The sequence below is a fragment of the Oncorhynchus nerka genome, linkage group LG17, assembly GCF_034236695.1.
Source record: "Oncorhynchus nerka isolate Pitt River linkage group LG17, Oner_Uvic_2.0, whole genome shotgun sequence".
In the NCBI taxonomy this organism is placed as follows: Eukaryota; Metazoa; Chordata; class Actinopteri; order Salmoniformes; family Salmonidae; genus Oncorhynchus; species Oncorhynchus nerka.
In genome coordinates, this window is record NC_088412.1 from 15,656,060 (window position 1) to 15,673,585 (window position 17,526).

Sequence of the window (17,526 nt, forward strand, 5' to 3'; positions counted from 1 at the left end):
GAGAATTTCCCAATCCATTTCAGCCAAGGTAAGTGGAAAAATCCTGTTACTTTGTATTTTGAGAGGAACATGCCTTTAACGCCCGTCTTTAAAAGGGATGTTCCACCCATAACTTAACATGATTTTGCCAAAAGGTTCTTGCTGCTTCTGTTTACATACGGTGCATTCGGAAAGTAATCAGACCCTTTTACTTTTTCCACATTTTGTTACGTTACAGACTTATTATAAAATTGATTAAATACACATTTTCCTCGTCAATCTACACATGATACCTCATAATGACAAAGCGAAAGTAGGTTTTTAGAAATATTTGCAAATGTATTCAAAATAAAAAACAAAAATACTTTATTTACATAAGTATGCAGACTCTTTGCTATGAGACTCGAAATTGAGCACACGTGCGTCGTGTTTCCATTGATGATCCTTGAGATGTTTCTACAACTTGATTGGAGTACACCTGTGATAAATTCAAATGATTTGGAAAGGCACACACCTGTCTATATAAGGGCCTGTCATGCTAAACAGTGTCCCCCTGCTAAAAAGTGTCCCCCTCCAGCATCACAATGAGATTCGATGAGTTCTACTGTAGCTTCTGTTGCTAGGGCTGATGCTAGAACTTGCAAAATTTTCATAGGATTACGTCATTAACCAAAGAGTCCATTGTTATGCTGGTTGCTTGGCTCTATTTTACCTCATAGCGGTTGCAAAGGAAGGAGAACGCGGGTAGTTCTAGTTCCATTTCCCCTCATAAGAGCTCGCTCATTCCACGCAAAATTATTACCTCAGAATAATTTTCTCCCAGGACTGCTCTCCTAGGACATTGCTTTTCACAGTGACCACCTGCTGATTCAGAGGACCTAAAATACTGGAAAGAGAACACTTTATTTTCCATATATTTGTCTTTATAGAAGAACATATTGTTAATTAGGAAGAAATAATTTAAGCTGTTTTTAGATTGACGTTGCTAGCTACTGTTACTGTACATATTTACCTCAGCCTGCCTAGTCAGCTAGCTAGCCAGCCAGACAGTTTTATTTAGCTAATGTTAGCTAGCTAGCTAGCTACTGTAATTGTTATTGAAGCTTTTTGTTTGTATGTAGCTTGCACTTCATTGGCATCCCTCGAAGAGATTTTCTTTTATCTTTCTAATCAGGCAAAGTACTATGAAGGCACCACTGATCTCGACAAGAGGCGCAACAAAATTCAGGGTAACGTTAAGATAACTGGACTGATTTAGCTATGTACAACCATTTTCTTTCTAGCTAGTTGGTCAACTACATGTTGCTAGCTATATATATAGTTCATTGGAGGCTGCTGAGGGGAGGATGGCTCATAATGTCTGAAATGGAGTAAATGGTATGGCATCAAATAACAAGAGAGTGGAAGAAAGACAGAGAGCGATAGAGAAAGACAGAAGTGCAAATGTACTTAGACTTGAGTATTTCAACAACTCTTCTCTTCCAACTTGTTTGGCAAGCATACAGTGCCTTGCGAAAGTATTCGGCCCCCTTGAACTTTGCGACCTTTTGCCACATTTCAGGCTTCAAACATAAAGATCTAAAACTGTATTTTTTTGTGAAGAATCAACAACAAGTGGGACACAATCATGAAGTGGAACGACATTTATTGGATATTTCAAACTTTTTTAACAAATCGAAAACTGAAAAATTGGACGTGCAGAATTATTCAGCCCCCTTAAGTTAATGCTTTGTAGCGCCTGGGGGTATCGCTTGGGGTATGTCTCTATCAGTTTTGCACATCGAGAGACTGACATTTTTTCCCATCCTCCTTGCAAAACAGCTTGAGCTCAGTGAGGTTGGATGGAGAGCATTTGTGAACAGCAGTTTTCAGTTCTTTCCACAGATTCTCGATTGGATTCAGTTCTGGACTTTGACTTGGCCATTCTAACACCTGGATATGTTTATTTTTTAACCATTCCATTGTAGATTTTGCTTTATGTTTTGGATCATTGTCTTGTTGGAAGACAAATCTCCGTCCCAGTCTCAGGTCTTTTGCAGACTCCATCAGGTTATCTTCCAGAATGGTCCTGTATTTGGCTCCATCCATCTTCCCATCAATTTTAACCATCTTCCCTGTCCCTGCTGAAGAAAAGCAGGCCCAAACCATGATGCTGCCACCACCATGTTTGACAGTGGGGATGGTGTGTTCAGGGTGATGAGCTGTGTTGCTTTTACGCCAAACATAACATTTTGCATTGTTGCCAAAAAGTTCAATTTTGGCTTCATCTGACCAGAGCACCTTCTTCCACATGTTTGGTGTGTCTCCCAGGTGGCTTGTGGCAAACTTTAAATGGCACATTTTATGGATATCTTTAAGAAATGGCTTTCTTCTTGCCACTCTTCCATAAAGGCCAGATTTGTGCAATATACGACTGATTGTTGTCCTATGGACAGAGTCTCCCACCTCAGCTGTAGATCTCTGCAGTTCATCCAGAGTGATCATGGGCCTCTTGGCTGCATCTCTGATCAGTCTTCTCCTTGTATGAGCTGAAAGCTTAGAGGGACGGCCAGGTCTTGGTAGATTTGCAGTGGTCTGATACTCCTTCCATTTCAATATTATCGCTTGCACAGTGCTCATTGGGATGTTTAAAGCTTGGGAAATCTTTTTGTATCCAAATCCAGCTTTAAACTTCTTCACAACAGTATCTCGGACCTGCCTGGTGTGTTCCTTGTTCTTCATGATGCTCTCTGCGCTTTTAACGGACCTCTGAGACTATCACAGTGCAGGTGCATTTATACAGAGACTTGATTACACACAGGTGGATTGTATTTATCATCATTAGTCATTTAGGTCAACATTGGATCATTCACAGATCCTCACTGAACTTCTGGAGAGAGTTTGCTGCACTGAAAGTAAAGGGGCTGAATAATTTTGCACGCCCAATTTTTCAGTTTTTGATTTGTTAAAAAAGTTTGAAATATCCAATAAATGTTGTTCCACTTCATGATTGTGTCCCACTTGTTGTTGATACTTCACAAAAAAAATACAGTTTTATTTCTTTATGTTTGAAGCCTGAAATGTGGCAAAAGGTCGCAAAGTTCAAGGGGGCCAAATACTTTCGCAAGGCACTGTATGTACCTACGGGGGAAGGATGGCCAGCTATACAGGAGGGTGATTTTTACTAAGGAGGAGAAGGAGGCCGTGCTGATTGAGATGCATGCTGGCCATTACGGAGTGAAGCGCATGATTGCCAAATCAACCTACGCTTCTTCTGACGGGGAATTGTCAAGAGGTGAACATCTGGGCAATTGAAATAACCTTTTGTTTATCAATCACATTCTATTGAATCTGAAATTGTTATGATTTCAATGAATGTCACATCAGAGAGCACACAATGTTTCAATTTGTCACTTTTTGCCAAACGGTCAGTACCCTGTCTAGCCTGCAAGAAGTTTGAGAAGGCAAAGACTGGCATCAACGTTGTTTCACCAAGGCACATGATCGGTATGTGTCCCAATTCAAATTTTGCCCTAATATGTTGTGCTGTATTTGACCACAGCAGAGTTCAATATTATAGAATGTGTTTTGTGTGTGTGTGTGTCAGTACCCTTACAAATATGAAAATCTGCATAATGTATGAGACAGATACAGATAAGAATAAAGTAAAGTAATCTTCTTTCTAACACTACAAATGTTAGGGGTGGACCTCATCGGATCCTTCACGAAATACAGAAATGGCAACAGCTGGTGTCTGACCCGACCGATCACTTTACCAAGTGGGTGGAGGCAATACCCATTAACATCAGTAAAGGAAGAGTATGTGTTCAACTCTAAATTCCATTCCGTAACCCATTAAAAAGGGTGCTTGGAACCAAAAATAGATTTTCATTTTGTATGATACCCATCAAGGACAAGACTGGTAAGGCCACCTCCAAGGCGATGATGGACATCTTCAACACCCACGGTTCTCCTGAGATCATCATGAGTGACGAGATAATGAACGCTGGAACAAGGCACACACCTATCTATATAAGGTCCCACAGTTAACAGTGCATGTCAGAGGAAAAACCAAGGCATGCCGTAGAGCTCCGGGACAGGATCGTGTTGAGGCACAGATCTGGGAAAGCGTGCCAAACAATGTCTGCAGCATTGAAGGTCCCCAAGAATAAAGTGGAACCAACAAGACTCTTATTAGAGCTGTCTGCCCAGCCAAACTGAGCAATCGGGGTAGAAGGTCCTTGGTGAGGGAGTGGACCAAGAACCCAATGGTCACTCTGACAGAGCTTCAGAGTTCCTATGTGCAGATGGGAGAACCTTCTAGAAGGACAACCATCTCTGCAGCACTCCACCAATCAGGCATTTATGGTAGAGTGGCCAGACGGAAGCCACTCCTCAGTAAAAGGCTCATGACAGCCAGCTTGGAGTTTGCCAAAACGCACCTAAAGAACGCAGACCTTGATCTGATTACAAAAAAAGATTGAACTCTTTGGCCTGAATGCCAAGAGTCACATCTGGATGAAACTTTGCACCATCCCTACGGTGAGACATGGTGGTGGCAACATCGTGCTGTGTTTTTCAGTGGCAGGATCGAAGGAAAGATGAATGGAGCAAAGTACAGAGAGATCCTTGACGAAAGCACTCCAGAGTGCTCAGGACCTCAGACTGGGGCAAATGTTCACCTTCCAACAAGACAACAACCCTAAACATACAGCCAAGGCAATGCAGGAGTGGCTTCGGGACGAGTCTCTAAATGTCCTTTAGTGCCCCAGACAGAGTCCGGACTTGGACCCGATCAAACTTCTCTGGAGAGTCGTGAAAATAGCTGTGCAGTGACGCTCCCCATCCAACCTGACAGAGCTTGAGAGGACCTGCAGAGAAGAATGGGAGAAACTCCCCAAATACAGATGTGCCAAGCTTGTAGTGTCATACCTGTCACTTTCTGACCTTTATTTCCTTTGTTTTGTCTTTATTTAGTATGGTCAGGGCGTGAGTTGGGGTGGGCAGTCTGTGTGTTTTTCTATGTTGGGGTTTTGAGTTCAGCCTAGTATGGTTCTCAATCAGAGGCAGGTGTCGTTAGTTGTCTCTGATTGAGAATCATACCTAGGTAGCCTGGGTTTCACTTTTGAGTTGTGGGTGTTTGTTTTCCGTGTGTGTGTTTGTTGCCACACGCTACTGGCTTGGTTTCGTTCATGTTCACTTTTATTGTTTTGTATTCTCATAGTGTTCAGTTTATATCTTAAAATAAACATTATGGACACTTACCACGCTGGGCATTGGTCCTCCGATCCTTCTCGCTTCTCCTCAGAGGAGGAATGCCGTTACAATACCCAAGAAGACTTGAGGCTGTAATCGCTACCAAAGGTGCTTCAACAAAGTACTGAGTAAAGGGTCTGAATACTTATGTAAATGTAATATTTCATTTTTTAAAGTTTGCAAAACATTTCTGAAAACCTGTTTTTGCTTTGTCATTATGGGTTATTGTGTGTGGTATGATGAGGGGTAAAAAAATATTTAATACATTTTGGAGCAATACTGTAACGTAACAACATGTGGAAAAAGTCAAGGGGTCTGAATACTTTCCGGATGCACTGTAGTACACAGTAGGCTACTTTAGAAGAAATGTCTGTGCATCCAAATGTTCTACTGTATTTTAGGGAAAATATATCAATGTCATTTACTTGTATTCATCCTTTTTTCAAAAAGAATGAAATATGATTTGCAGTGTTGGAAGAAATCAAAATCACAAGATGCTGGCAAGTATAATGTGATACTGCCAACTTGTGGTCATTGTGGAACACAACACCTGTAATGTTTTCTCGAAACGTGTTTAGGTTTTTTGCAAGAGCTCTAGGCCAGAATTGACATTATAATGGAATACATTCGAGGCTCTGAATATATCCTAGAAGAAAAAAGTAACATGCATGAACAATGAAGAGAGATACCGGTAAAGTACATATGAACTTTACCGGTGTGGTAGACTTTTTAAACCAAGTATACTCAGTACACGACTTCTATTGCGCGATAGTGTATACAAGGGCACACTTCTGGAGAAGTTTGGCGAAGCGGTGGCTGTGTCCTTTGAAGCCCTAAAAACACCTCACTTTCAGCTTCACCCCACACTGACACATTTGGTGGAGAATGCAGGCCCAACACTACAGGACATGAGAACAAAAACACTTACGGAGGTTCCCCCATTACAGTGGTCAATGACCCTAAAACAGTCATTAAGGGGGTTCTCCTTACCTGATGATGACCAGTCGTATGTGGTGAGAACTTCACAATGCTGCCTGGGAGGAGGAACAGGCCCAACAACTGAAGCAACCAGGAGCCACCCTGTTCATGTGCTTTTCATTCATCTTTTGACCTTTTCATTGTATTCAGGTACTTTTATTTTCCATGTTTGGGATGTTGTAATATAAATAATATATACAATCGAGATTGAAAATTTAGATTTTTGGAGATGAGTTGGAAAAGCAGCCATCAAGTGCTCAGCATATGTGGGAACTCCTTCAACACTTTTGGAAAAGCATTCCAGGTGAAGCTGGTTGAGAGAATGCCAAGAGTGTGCAAAGCTGTCATCAAGGCAAAGGGTGGCTATTAGAAGAATCTGAAATATAAAATATATTTGGATTTGTTTAACACTTTTTGGTTAATACATGATTCCATATGTGCTATTTCATAGTGTTGATGTCTTCACTATTATTCTACAATGTAGAAAATGAAGAAAAACCCTTGAATGAGTAGGTATCCTAAAACTTTTGATAGGGAGTGTACATAACACAGTATAACATAGTGGTGTCCTCCTATAGCCTTTTTCAGACTCCACCATACCACCCGTGACCTTCACCATACCCCCAGTGACCTTCACCATACCCCCAGTGACCTTCACCATACTCCCACTGACCCTTCACATCAATGTAGCCTTCCTGCAGAAGCCCTTTTCCTCTTGAGCAAAATACCCATGACACCCAACAGACAGGAGATCACCCACTGGGTGTGAGCATATGAGACCCTAAAATGCACACATTGCAGCCTCCATCCTTCTCACCCATTGGCCTTACACCATTGGAAATGAAAACATGATATGCTCTATCACTTAATGTTAATGGCAAAACTATTCTATCATGTCAATATATCACAACTTTTTTTTGCGAAAGTTTCAGTGAGTCTCTCTATAGGCCATACCTATTACACCCTTCCTACGTACGTTTATTTATAACTGTGTCACGTTTTAATTTGAGGACATTTCTTTGTGTAGCTAGTTGCTGTTGAAACGAAACTCTGTTCTGTGAAAACATTAATTGGCGGCCCCTTTAAGAGTTTAGTCGCTGACATTGACGAAATTTCCTGGTAGCATGAACGCCTCATTCACTGTAAGGCTCCAACATACATTTTAAACAGCGTATTGTTGTCGAATGAGTTCATAAAACTCGTAGAACGCAGCGGGACGTCATCGCACCCCCACCCTTATTTTTGTGTGGACCTCTTGCATTGTTTGCCATAAGATCATTTTATTTATGGAGTTCAATGTAAATACTTGGGCGTGAGCCGGGCGGACCAACGGAGGGTTTCTTTGAAACAAGGTGGCAGGTGGGAAAAGGCGACCTACGGAGTAACGACAGCGTTAATGAAACTTTGTTACCGATTTCGTTATGGGTAAGAAACTTTCTGACCGCTTCTTATTTATTCAACCCGATAGTTCTAAGTGCAACAGGCATAGTCGTGTCGTGCAATTCATTTAGGTTAATTGCACGACGTTGGTTTAACTTGATATCACGCTCTCATTCTGCACTCATTGGCTACTCTAGATAGAGAACATGTCAACGTGTCTTCCCCTGACTGCATTTGAAGTTTTTGATACAATTACAATATACATGTTATTTATTTTCATTATGTAGTATTGCCTCTTGTTAGCCATCAGTACGACTAAAACTGGATAATTTTGTGTCAGCTTTACAATAGTTATACAATGATCTTCATTATTATCTGGTGAGGTGCAACATTGTTATCGTGAAATGATAGCCTACACGTGTTGTATAAAACCTCACCCAAACGTCTTGCACCGGAACCTTCAGATTCTGAGGTGGGCTGGGCATCCTGGGATATCCCAGCTGTCAATAATCCTTACCCCCCTCCATTAATACCATAACACAGTCCATAATACTGTCATCTTGTATTAACCCCCTCATGTCTATACACAAGAACAGAAAATAAATAGGGAATTCCATGGCATTGCTGAACTGCCCAAACAATTGGAGTGATGGGCTTTCACTAGGGTTGTATTCAATACGTCTTGCAATGGAAACCATTTACAAGGGTTGGGTGGTATCCAGATGATTTTCATACTGTTCCTGTACCATATTGGGGTATATGGCATTACTGGCAGTAAACACAAGGGGCGCTATATCTTTCCAAATGTATTATATGTTTAAAAAAAATATATATGCTAAAAAAGTAATAGCAAATTCCCATAGCGAATGCTAGTTAAACGCTAACAAGCGCACAAACTAAATGCAAGAACAGCCAATCCAGCTCAAAGATATACAACTATCTCAACCAAATACATCACTGGATAAAATGTATTTGGCACATCCTAGTTAATTTATATTTATAAGATATTTAGCAACCAAACAGTGAATTAAGTGTAACTTGATCAACTCTCTTGTGCTGCTCAACAGTGGTTAGTCGCGTCATGGTTGCTCCATGTGCTCTTTGTAAAAGAGCATGCAATGTGACTAGCTCTTGAATTTTGTTGTAAAAAATAGAGGAAAAGAGGAAATGCACTTAAGTTACACCTCTGAAGAAGTCTACTTATACATATTCACAAATTGGGTGTGGGAGTTTCCATGTGGAGTTGATAAACATCGACAAATAGGGCATTGACAGCTGTTAGTGTAGCTAGCTAGCATGCTAACCTGATCTACATAGCTAGCTAGCATGCTAACCTGATCTACATAGCTAGCTAGCATGCTAACCTGATCTACATAGCTAGCTATCTTGCTAACCTTATCTAGCTAGCTAATGTTATGTGTTGTTACTGTTTAAAAAATAACTATATTCAAAAGATTAGCCAGCTGGCTCTATGGCTGGTTCTGTAGCTGGATTTGTCATAAGCATTGATTTAGGGAAAAATTCACCACAGATGGATTTGACTTTGCCAACTTACTTCAAATTTTTGTTATCTTACATAAATTGCGAACGCAAATTCAGAATAGAATAGTTAGAATAAGATGACGCTCCGGTAATATGGATAACTGTTGAAAGATACCTGATATGTGTATTTATACATTGTAATGGACAATGGGGCGGCAGGGTACACTAGTGGTTAGAGCGTTGGACTAGTAACTGGAAGGTTTTTTTAATTGATTTTTTATTTCACCTTTATTTAACCAGGTAGGCAAGTTGAGAACAAGTTCTCATTTACAATTGCGACCTGGCCAAGATAAAGCAAAGCAGTTCGACAGATACAACGACACAGAGTTACACATGGAGTAAAACAAACATACAGTCAATAATACAGTATAAACAAGTCTAAATACAATGTGAGCAAATGAGGTGAGAAGGGAGGTAACGGCAAAAAAGGCCATGGTGGCAAAGTAAATACAATATAGCAAGTAAAACACTGGAATGGTAGTTTTGCAATGGAAGAATGTGCAAAGTAGAAATAAAAATAATGGGGTGCAAAGGAGCAAAATAAATAAATTAAATACAGTTGGGAAAGAGGTAGTTGTTTGGGCTAAATTATAGGTGGGCTATGTACAGGTGCAGTAATCTGTGAGCTGCTCTGACAGTTGGTGCTTAAAGCTAGTGAGGGAGATAAGTGTTTCCAGTTTCAGAGATTTTTGTAGTTCGTTCCAGTCATTGGCAGCAGAGAACTGGAAGGAGAGGCGGCCAAAGAAAGAATTGGTTTTGGGGGTGACTAGAGGGATATACCTGCTGGAGCGTGTGCTACAGGTGGGAGATGCTATGGTGACCAGCGAGCTGAGATAAGGGGGGACTTTACCTAGCAGGGTCTTGTAGATGACATGGAGCCAGTGGATTTGGCGACGAGTATGAAGCGAGGGCCAGCCAACGAGAGCGTACAGGTCGCAATGGTGGGTAGTATATGGGGCTTTGGTGACAAAACGGATTGCACTGTGATAGACTGCATCCAATTTGTTGAGTAGGGTATTGGAGGCTATTTTGTAAATGACATCGCCAAAGTTGAGGATTGGTAGGATGGTCAGTTTTACAAGGGTATGTTTGGCAGCATGAGTGAAGGATGCTTTGTTGCGAAATAGGAAGCCAATTCTAGACTTAACTTTGGATTGGAGATGTTTGATATGGCTCTGGAAGGAGAGTTTACAGTCTAACCAGACACCTAAGTATTTGTAGTTGTCCACGTATTCTAAGTCAGAGCCGTCCAGAGTAGTGATGTTGGACAGGCGGGTAGGTGCAGGTAGCGATCGGTTGAAGAGCATGCATTTAGTTTTACTTGTATTTAAGAGCAATTGGAGGCCACGGAAGGAGAGTTGTATGGCATTGAAGCTTGCAAGTTCAAATCCCCGAGCTGACAAGGTACAAATCTGTCGTTCTGCCCCTGAACAGGCAGTTAACCCACTGTTCCTAGGCCATCATTGAAAATAAGAATTTGTTCTTAACTGACTTGCCTAGTTAAATAAAGGTAAAATAGGTTTTCATTCAAAATCTCACGATACATCTCATGATACATGGCCCCATTCATTCTTTCCTTTACACGGATCAGTCGTCCTGGTCCCTTTGCAGAAAAACAGCCCCAAAGCATGATGTTTCCACCCCCATGCTTCACAGTAGTTATGGTGTTCTTTGGATGCAACTTAGCATTCTTGGTCTTCCAGACACGACGAGTTGCGTTTTTACCAATAAGTTATATTTTGGTGTCATATGGTCAGATGAAATTCTCCCAATCTTCTTCTGGATCATCCAAATGCTCTCTAGCAAACTTCAGACGGGCCTGGACATGTACTGGCTTGAGCAGGGGGACACGTCTGGCACTGCAGGATTTGAGTCCCTGGCGGTGTAGTGTGTTACTGATGGTAGGCTTTGTTACTTTGGTCCCAGCTCTCTGCAGGTCATGAGGAATGTGCTCTCGTTCTTCGTGGCCGACGGAGTAAGTCATTTTATGCGTGTTAACCCTCGCAAGGCTGCCGGCTCAGACGGCATCCCAAGCTGCATCCTTGGAGCATGTGCAGACCAGCTGGCTGGAGTGTTTATGGACATATTCAATCTCTCCATATCCCAGTCTGTTGTCCCCACTTGCTTTGAGATGTCCAACGTTGTTCCTGTACCCAAGAAAGCAAAGGTAACTGAACTAAATTACTATTGCCCTGTAGCACTCACTCCTGTCATTGAAGTGCTTTGAGAGGCTAGTTAAGTACCATATCAAATTTTATTAGTCACATGCGCCGAATACAACAGGTGTGGACCTTAGGGAAGCACAGCCGAGAGCTGTCCAGTGACACAAGCCTACCAGACGAGCTAAACTACTTCTATGCTACATGCATGAGAGCACCAGCTGTTCCGGAAAACTGTGTGACCACGTTCCCCACAGCCGATGTGAGTAAGACCTTTAAACAGGTCAACATTCACAAGGCCGCAGGGCCAGACAGCTCAGCATTCAACACCATAGTGCCCTCAAAGCTCATCAATAAGCTAAGGACCCTGGGACTAAACACCTCCCTCTGAAACTGGATCCTGGACTACCTGACGGACCGCCCCCAGGTGGTGAGGGTAGGTAACAACCTATCCACCACGCTGATCCTCAACATGGGCCCCTCAGGGGTGTGTGCTCAGTTCCCTCCTGTACTCCCTGTTCACTCATGACTGCACGGCCAGGCACGACTCCAACACCATCGTTCAATTTGCCGATGACACAACAGTGGTAGGCCTGATCACTGACAAGACAGCCTATAGGGAGGGGGTCATAGACCTTGTGTGGTGCCAGGACAATAACTTCTCCCTCAACGTGATGAAGACAAAGGAGATGATTGTGGACTACAGGAAAAAGAGGACAGGGCACGCCTCCATTCTCATCTGCAGTGGAACAGGTTGAGAGCTTCAAGTTCCTTGGTGTCCACATCACCAACAAACTAACATGGGCCAAGCACCCCAAGACAGTTGTGAAGAGGGCACGACAAAACCTATTCCCCCTCAGGAGACTGAAAAGATTTGGCATGGGTCCTCAGATCCTCAAAAGGTTCTACAGCTGCACCATCGAGAGCATCCTGTCGGGCTGTATCACTGCCTGGTATTGCAACCGCTCGGCCTCCAACCGCAAGGCACTACAGAGGGTAGTGCGAACGGCCCGGTACATCGCTGGGGCCAAGCTTCCTGCCATCCAGGACCTCTTTATCAGGCGGGGTTAGAGAAAGGCCCTAAAAATTGTCAAAGACCCCAGTCACCACAGTCATAGACTGTTCTCTCTGCTGCCGCACGGCAAGCGGTACCGGAGCGCCAAGTCTAGGTCCAAGGGGCTTCTAAACAGCTTCTACCCCCAAGCCATAAGGCTCCTGAACGTCTAGTCAAATGGCTACCCAGACTATTTGCATTGCCCCTTTTTACACCACTGCTACTCTGTCATCTATGCGTAGTCACTTTGTAGGTATTTCACTGTAAGGTCCACACCTGTTGTATTTGGCGCATGTGACTAATAAAATGTTATTTGATTCCGGTGCAACAGTGCCTCTTCAACCTCAGGAGGCTGAAGAAATTCAACTTGGCCCCTAAGACTCTCACAAACTTCTACAGATGCACCATTGAGAGCATCCTGTCGGGCTGTATCACTGCCTGGTACAGCAATTGCACCGTCCGCAATGACAGGGCTCTCCAAAGGGTGGTGTGATCAGCCCAAAGCAATACCAGGGCACACAACATTCCCTCCAGGACATATACAGCACCTGGTGTCAAAGGAAGGCCAAGAAGATCATCAAGGACATCAGCCACCCGATCCATGGCCTGTTCACCCAGCTACCATCTAGAAGGCAGTACAATACAGGTGCATAAAGCTGGGACAGAGAGACTGCGAAACGGCTTTAATTTCAAGGCCATCAGACTGTTAAACAGTCAACACTAGCTGGCCACCGCCCAGTATCCTGCCCTGAACCTTAGTCCCTGTTCTAGCCAACTACCATCCGGTACTCTCCCCTGCACCTTCAGAGACTGCTGCCGTATGTACATATTCATTTAACACTGGTCACTTTAATCATGTTTACATACTGTTCCACCCACTTTATATGAATATACTGTATTCTAGTCATGGCTCATCCTATATAATTATTTATTTTTATGGATTGTGTGCATTGTTTTTATTTATTGCTGCACTGTTGGAGCTAGAAACAAACATTTCTCTGCAACTGTGATAACATCTGAGCCTCTGTGTATGTGACCAATAAAGGTTGATTTGATTTGACTTACACAAAGTGGGCAGTTTGGATGTCATTTCAAGCCCAAATATATCATACTTTGACAAACATTATGAATAACTGACTTAAATTGTTGTGCAACAATTTTTGCAAATGTATTACAAGTAAAAAAATTAAAAAACTTATTTACATACGTATTCAGACCCTTTGGTATGAGACTTGAAATTGAGCTCGGCTGCATCTTGTTTGCATTGCTCATCCTTGTGACATTTCTACAACTTGATTGGAGGTCCACCTGTGGTAAACTCAATTGATTGGACATGATTTGGAAAGTCACACACCTGTCTATATAAGGTCCTACCATTGATAGTGCATGTCAGAGCAAAAACCAAGCCATGAGGCCCTTTCCTACCGAGCAACTTGCCATGACTGGCGGGGTTATTTTATTTGTATAATGGAGAGATCTGTTATTGTATACAAATGTAAGCATAATTTGAAATGATTGTTTTAGTCAAATATTAGGCTTCTTGCGGTCAATTTGCAGTCCAAAATATATTTGGTATGATGTTCTGACCATCCACTGAAGAAATAATTGTCTCACTGCTGAATCTAGTCGATGATCCCTGGCGTAAAAGATTTAGGTTTTCTTTCTCATTGCTCCATTTACTTTACACAGATGAACACCTTTCTGCTTATGATTTTGTTACAATCTGTAGGGATCAGCTTATGTCAAACCCCTTAACTCAAAAAGATTAATGGTTATATGGTTATTAATGGTTAACCGGAGGAAATAGGTGCGTGACTTGCACAGGCCGATCTTGTCCAACCCACTGATTGTGTCTGTTGATTGATGATCCCTCCTCAGCACCCCACTCCTGTGGGCTAATGGACAGGCTGCCACTATAAACCTCTGATAGTATCATTCATTACGACATGAGGCCTGTCGTCCGTGAGCTGGATCTAGAATGAGACGGACTACCCTGGCGCTTTATACACTGGACACAATTATTAAGGAAACATGTAAAGTTTTTCATGAACTGAAATATAAGATCCCAGAGATTTTCCATACGGACAAAAAGTATATTTCTCTCATTCTGTATACAAATTAGTTTACTTCCCTGTTAGTGAGCATTTCTCCTTTGCCAAGATAATCCATCCACCTGACAGGTGTGGCATATCAAGAAGATGGTTTAACAGCATGGTCATTGCACAGGTGGGGACAACCGGTGGGGACAATAAAAGGCCACTCTAAAATGTACAGTTTTGTCACACAACACAATGCCACACATGTCTCAAATTTTAGTAGAGCGTGCAATTGGCATGCTGACTGCAGGAATGCCCACCAGAGGTGTTGCCAGAGAATGTAATGGTCATTTCTCTACCATAAGCCCCCTCCAGTGTCGTTTTAGAGAACTTGGCAGTACGGCCAACTGGCCTCTCAACCGCAGACTATGTGTATGGTGTCTTGTGGGCGAGCAGTTTGCTGGTGTGAATGTTGTGAACAGATTGTCCCATGGTGACGGTGGGGTTATGGTATGGCAGGCATAAGCTATGGACAGCAAACATAATTGCATTTTATCGATGGCAATTTGAATGCACAGAGATACCGTGACGAGATGCTGAGGCCCATTGTCTTGCTATTCATCTGCCGCCATGACATGTTTCAGCATAATAATGCACGGCCCCATGTCACAAGGATCTGTGCACAATTCCTGAAAGCTGAAATTGTCCCAGTTCTTCCATGACCGGCATTCTCACCATGTCACCCATTGAGCCTGTATTGGATGCTTTCGATCGATGTGTACAGCGTGTTTTAGTTTCCGCCAATATCCAGAAAGTTCGCACAGCCATTGAAGAGGAGTGGGACAACATTCCAAGGGCCACAATCAACAGCTTGATCAACTCTATATGAAGGAGATGTCGTGCTGCGTGAGGCAAATGGTGGTAACACCAGATACTGGCTGGTTTTCTGATCCAGGGTTCTTACTTTTTTTAAGGTATCTGACCAACAGATGCATATCTGTATTCCCAGTCATGTGACATCCATAAATTAGGGCCTAATGAATTTATTTCAATTGACTGATTTCCTTATGATCTGTAACTCTGTTAAATCTTTGACATTGTTGCATGTTTCATTTTATATTTGTATTCAGTTTATTTCCAGAGCAGGCAACACCTGTTTGATCCCAGGATATGTTTTATACTATAGGTCAGTCTGGTAGCACTCCTGAGGGCGGGTTCCAATTCTGTACTTCTGATTGGCTTTCTTCTGTGCTCTGGGTGGAAATGCAGGATCTAAGATTTTAATTCCTCCTAAATGTAAACTTGGGATCTAATGTTATAAAGGGCAACTCATTTCACCCGTCTAATGATGAATGGGTGCTATGGTGCGATGATGAAATTTGGCCGTGTAGCATATCTCTTTCTCTCTTTTTCTCTTTCTCTCTTTTCCACTCAGTCTTTCAGTCTCTTCCCGATCTCACTGTCTGGGCAGAGGCTAAAGGGTCCAGCTTTCTGTCTTACCTACATACAGTAAAGAGATCATGCAGGGGCGGCCCAGTCCTAAAATGATTGCCCAACTCACCCACACGCCTTCTGTCACAAGCTCATTGGACTCATACCACTCGGACCCTACTTTAGGAAGCTGGTGCAACACGTATAACCATCCAGTTAAGTTTAGGAGAAAGAATACTTTTTAGAATAGTGGATTCTAGATTACAAGGGGTCAAAGTTAAGAAGGTAGAATATAGACATTTGGCTATCATAATCCTGAATATTTATTGTAAGGCTGAAGTATTCAATGTTTCCATTGTCTTATAGGCATAAGTGATATGGGAGTTGTTCATTCTCCAATAAGTCTCATTACTGATATGAGTAGAGGGTTTTATTTCTCCCGTAGGAGATTGCAGAGAAATTATGTCATGCTGAATTGAATGACTATGTGGAAGCAATTCATACCATCCTGATGCCTGTAATAGAATGAAACGTCATGTGAAGTGCACAAGTAAGTACTATATTGTCGCACAGGAATCTTTGAGTTGGCATTTCAAATTGCTCATATAGAATTTTCAGATATTTTTATTGAAGACAATTCAACCCTTTTAATCTCATGGATACGTGCCCTGGTCCTTGAGTTGCCGGTAAAATATTTGATTGTAATCACTTGTCTTTCTTCCTTTTTGTCCCTGCAGGGATGCCATATGCCACGTTAAGATAAAGACCAAGACGACTGTGTTGAACATGCTAAAGAGATTGGACAAAATCCGGTTTCGGGGCCAACGGCCAGATGTGTTCCTGGATCTGGGTGAATCGCCCAACACATCTGACACTGAATGTAGCGAAGAGATCCTGATGAAGCCTAAGCCCTTGCTTAAAATTAAAGACACTGAAGAACTGCAAGACCCTGTGAGTGCTCCTGTAAGTGAATATTGGTATTATAATATAACCATAGAAATTGTATCTCTTCAGACTCTTCACTTCCCCTAATTCTCTCTCAAACAAAATACGTCTTTGTTTTGCATTCCTAATCTAGTTTCTTCCAGATCACTTCATGAAGTCCACCCACTCGCCATCTCGAGGTGCCGCCGCCAGTTTCGGGGGAATTTCGCCCATAATGTCTTCCTTTTGACATTTATGCAAACCCCTTTCTGTTGAATTAGTCCACTCAAGGATTGAGAGAAAGCTGTCCAATTGCTGTCTGCGTCACTGCAGGCCTTAGTCAGACTAGAGCAGACCAGGGCCTAGCCGCAGCGTACTACCGGCCAACTCAACTTCGCTTAGTGCATGAGAAGAACAAGTATTTTTCAATTATCTTATTTCATTTGTCTGCATATTCTTGTGCTTTCATGTTCTTATTTTTTTGAGCGAGGTTGATAACTTCTTGACGTTTGAAGATGGAGAAATATCTTTCATTTCAAACTATGATTTCAAACAGATCAAAGTTATGAGTCATTTGATCACGTCATCACACACTATTTACTTACAAATTGAACTTTAATAAAATGGGTTGACTCTTCACATGATGATTTCACTGAACAACAAAAGAAAGGAAATATTGAATGATCCCCAATAATCCATCGCATCTCCCAAAAGCGTTTTCAACAGACATCTGTAAAACGATAGTCTAGAAACTAAAGCTGTGGTTGTCTTCCTCTCAAGCTTCCATGTCTTCTCCCTGGACCACGAT

The 17,526-nt window shown here is 42.2% G+C and overlaps 1 protein-coding gene across 7 annotated transcripts in view; it reads left to right on the top strand.

Moving 5' to 3' along the window:
* The first annotated feature begins 7,296 nt into the window (after window positions 1–7,296).
* The window catches only part of LOC115144769 (GRAM domain-containing protein 4-like), a 49,211-nt gene continuing 38,981 nt past the window's right edge, over window positions 7,297–17,526 (top strand). For 3 of the 7 annotated variants that reach the window (XM_029685819.2, XM_029685822.2, XM_029685821.2), the window contains exons 1-2: window positions 7,298–7,617; window positions 16,532–16,757. In XM_029685819.2, coding sequence (XP_029541679.1) covers window positions 7,589–7,617; window positions 16,532–16,757 — 255 coding nt within the window. In that variant the 5' untranslated portion in view covers window positions 7,298–7,588. Of the gene's footprint in view, window positions 7,618–16,239; window positions 16,345–16,531; window positions 16,758–17,526 lie in introns of all 7 variants that reach the window. The other 4 variants (XM_029685824.2, XM_065002995.1, XM_029685823.2 and 1 more) reach the window with 3 other exon arrangements.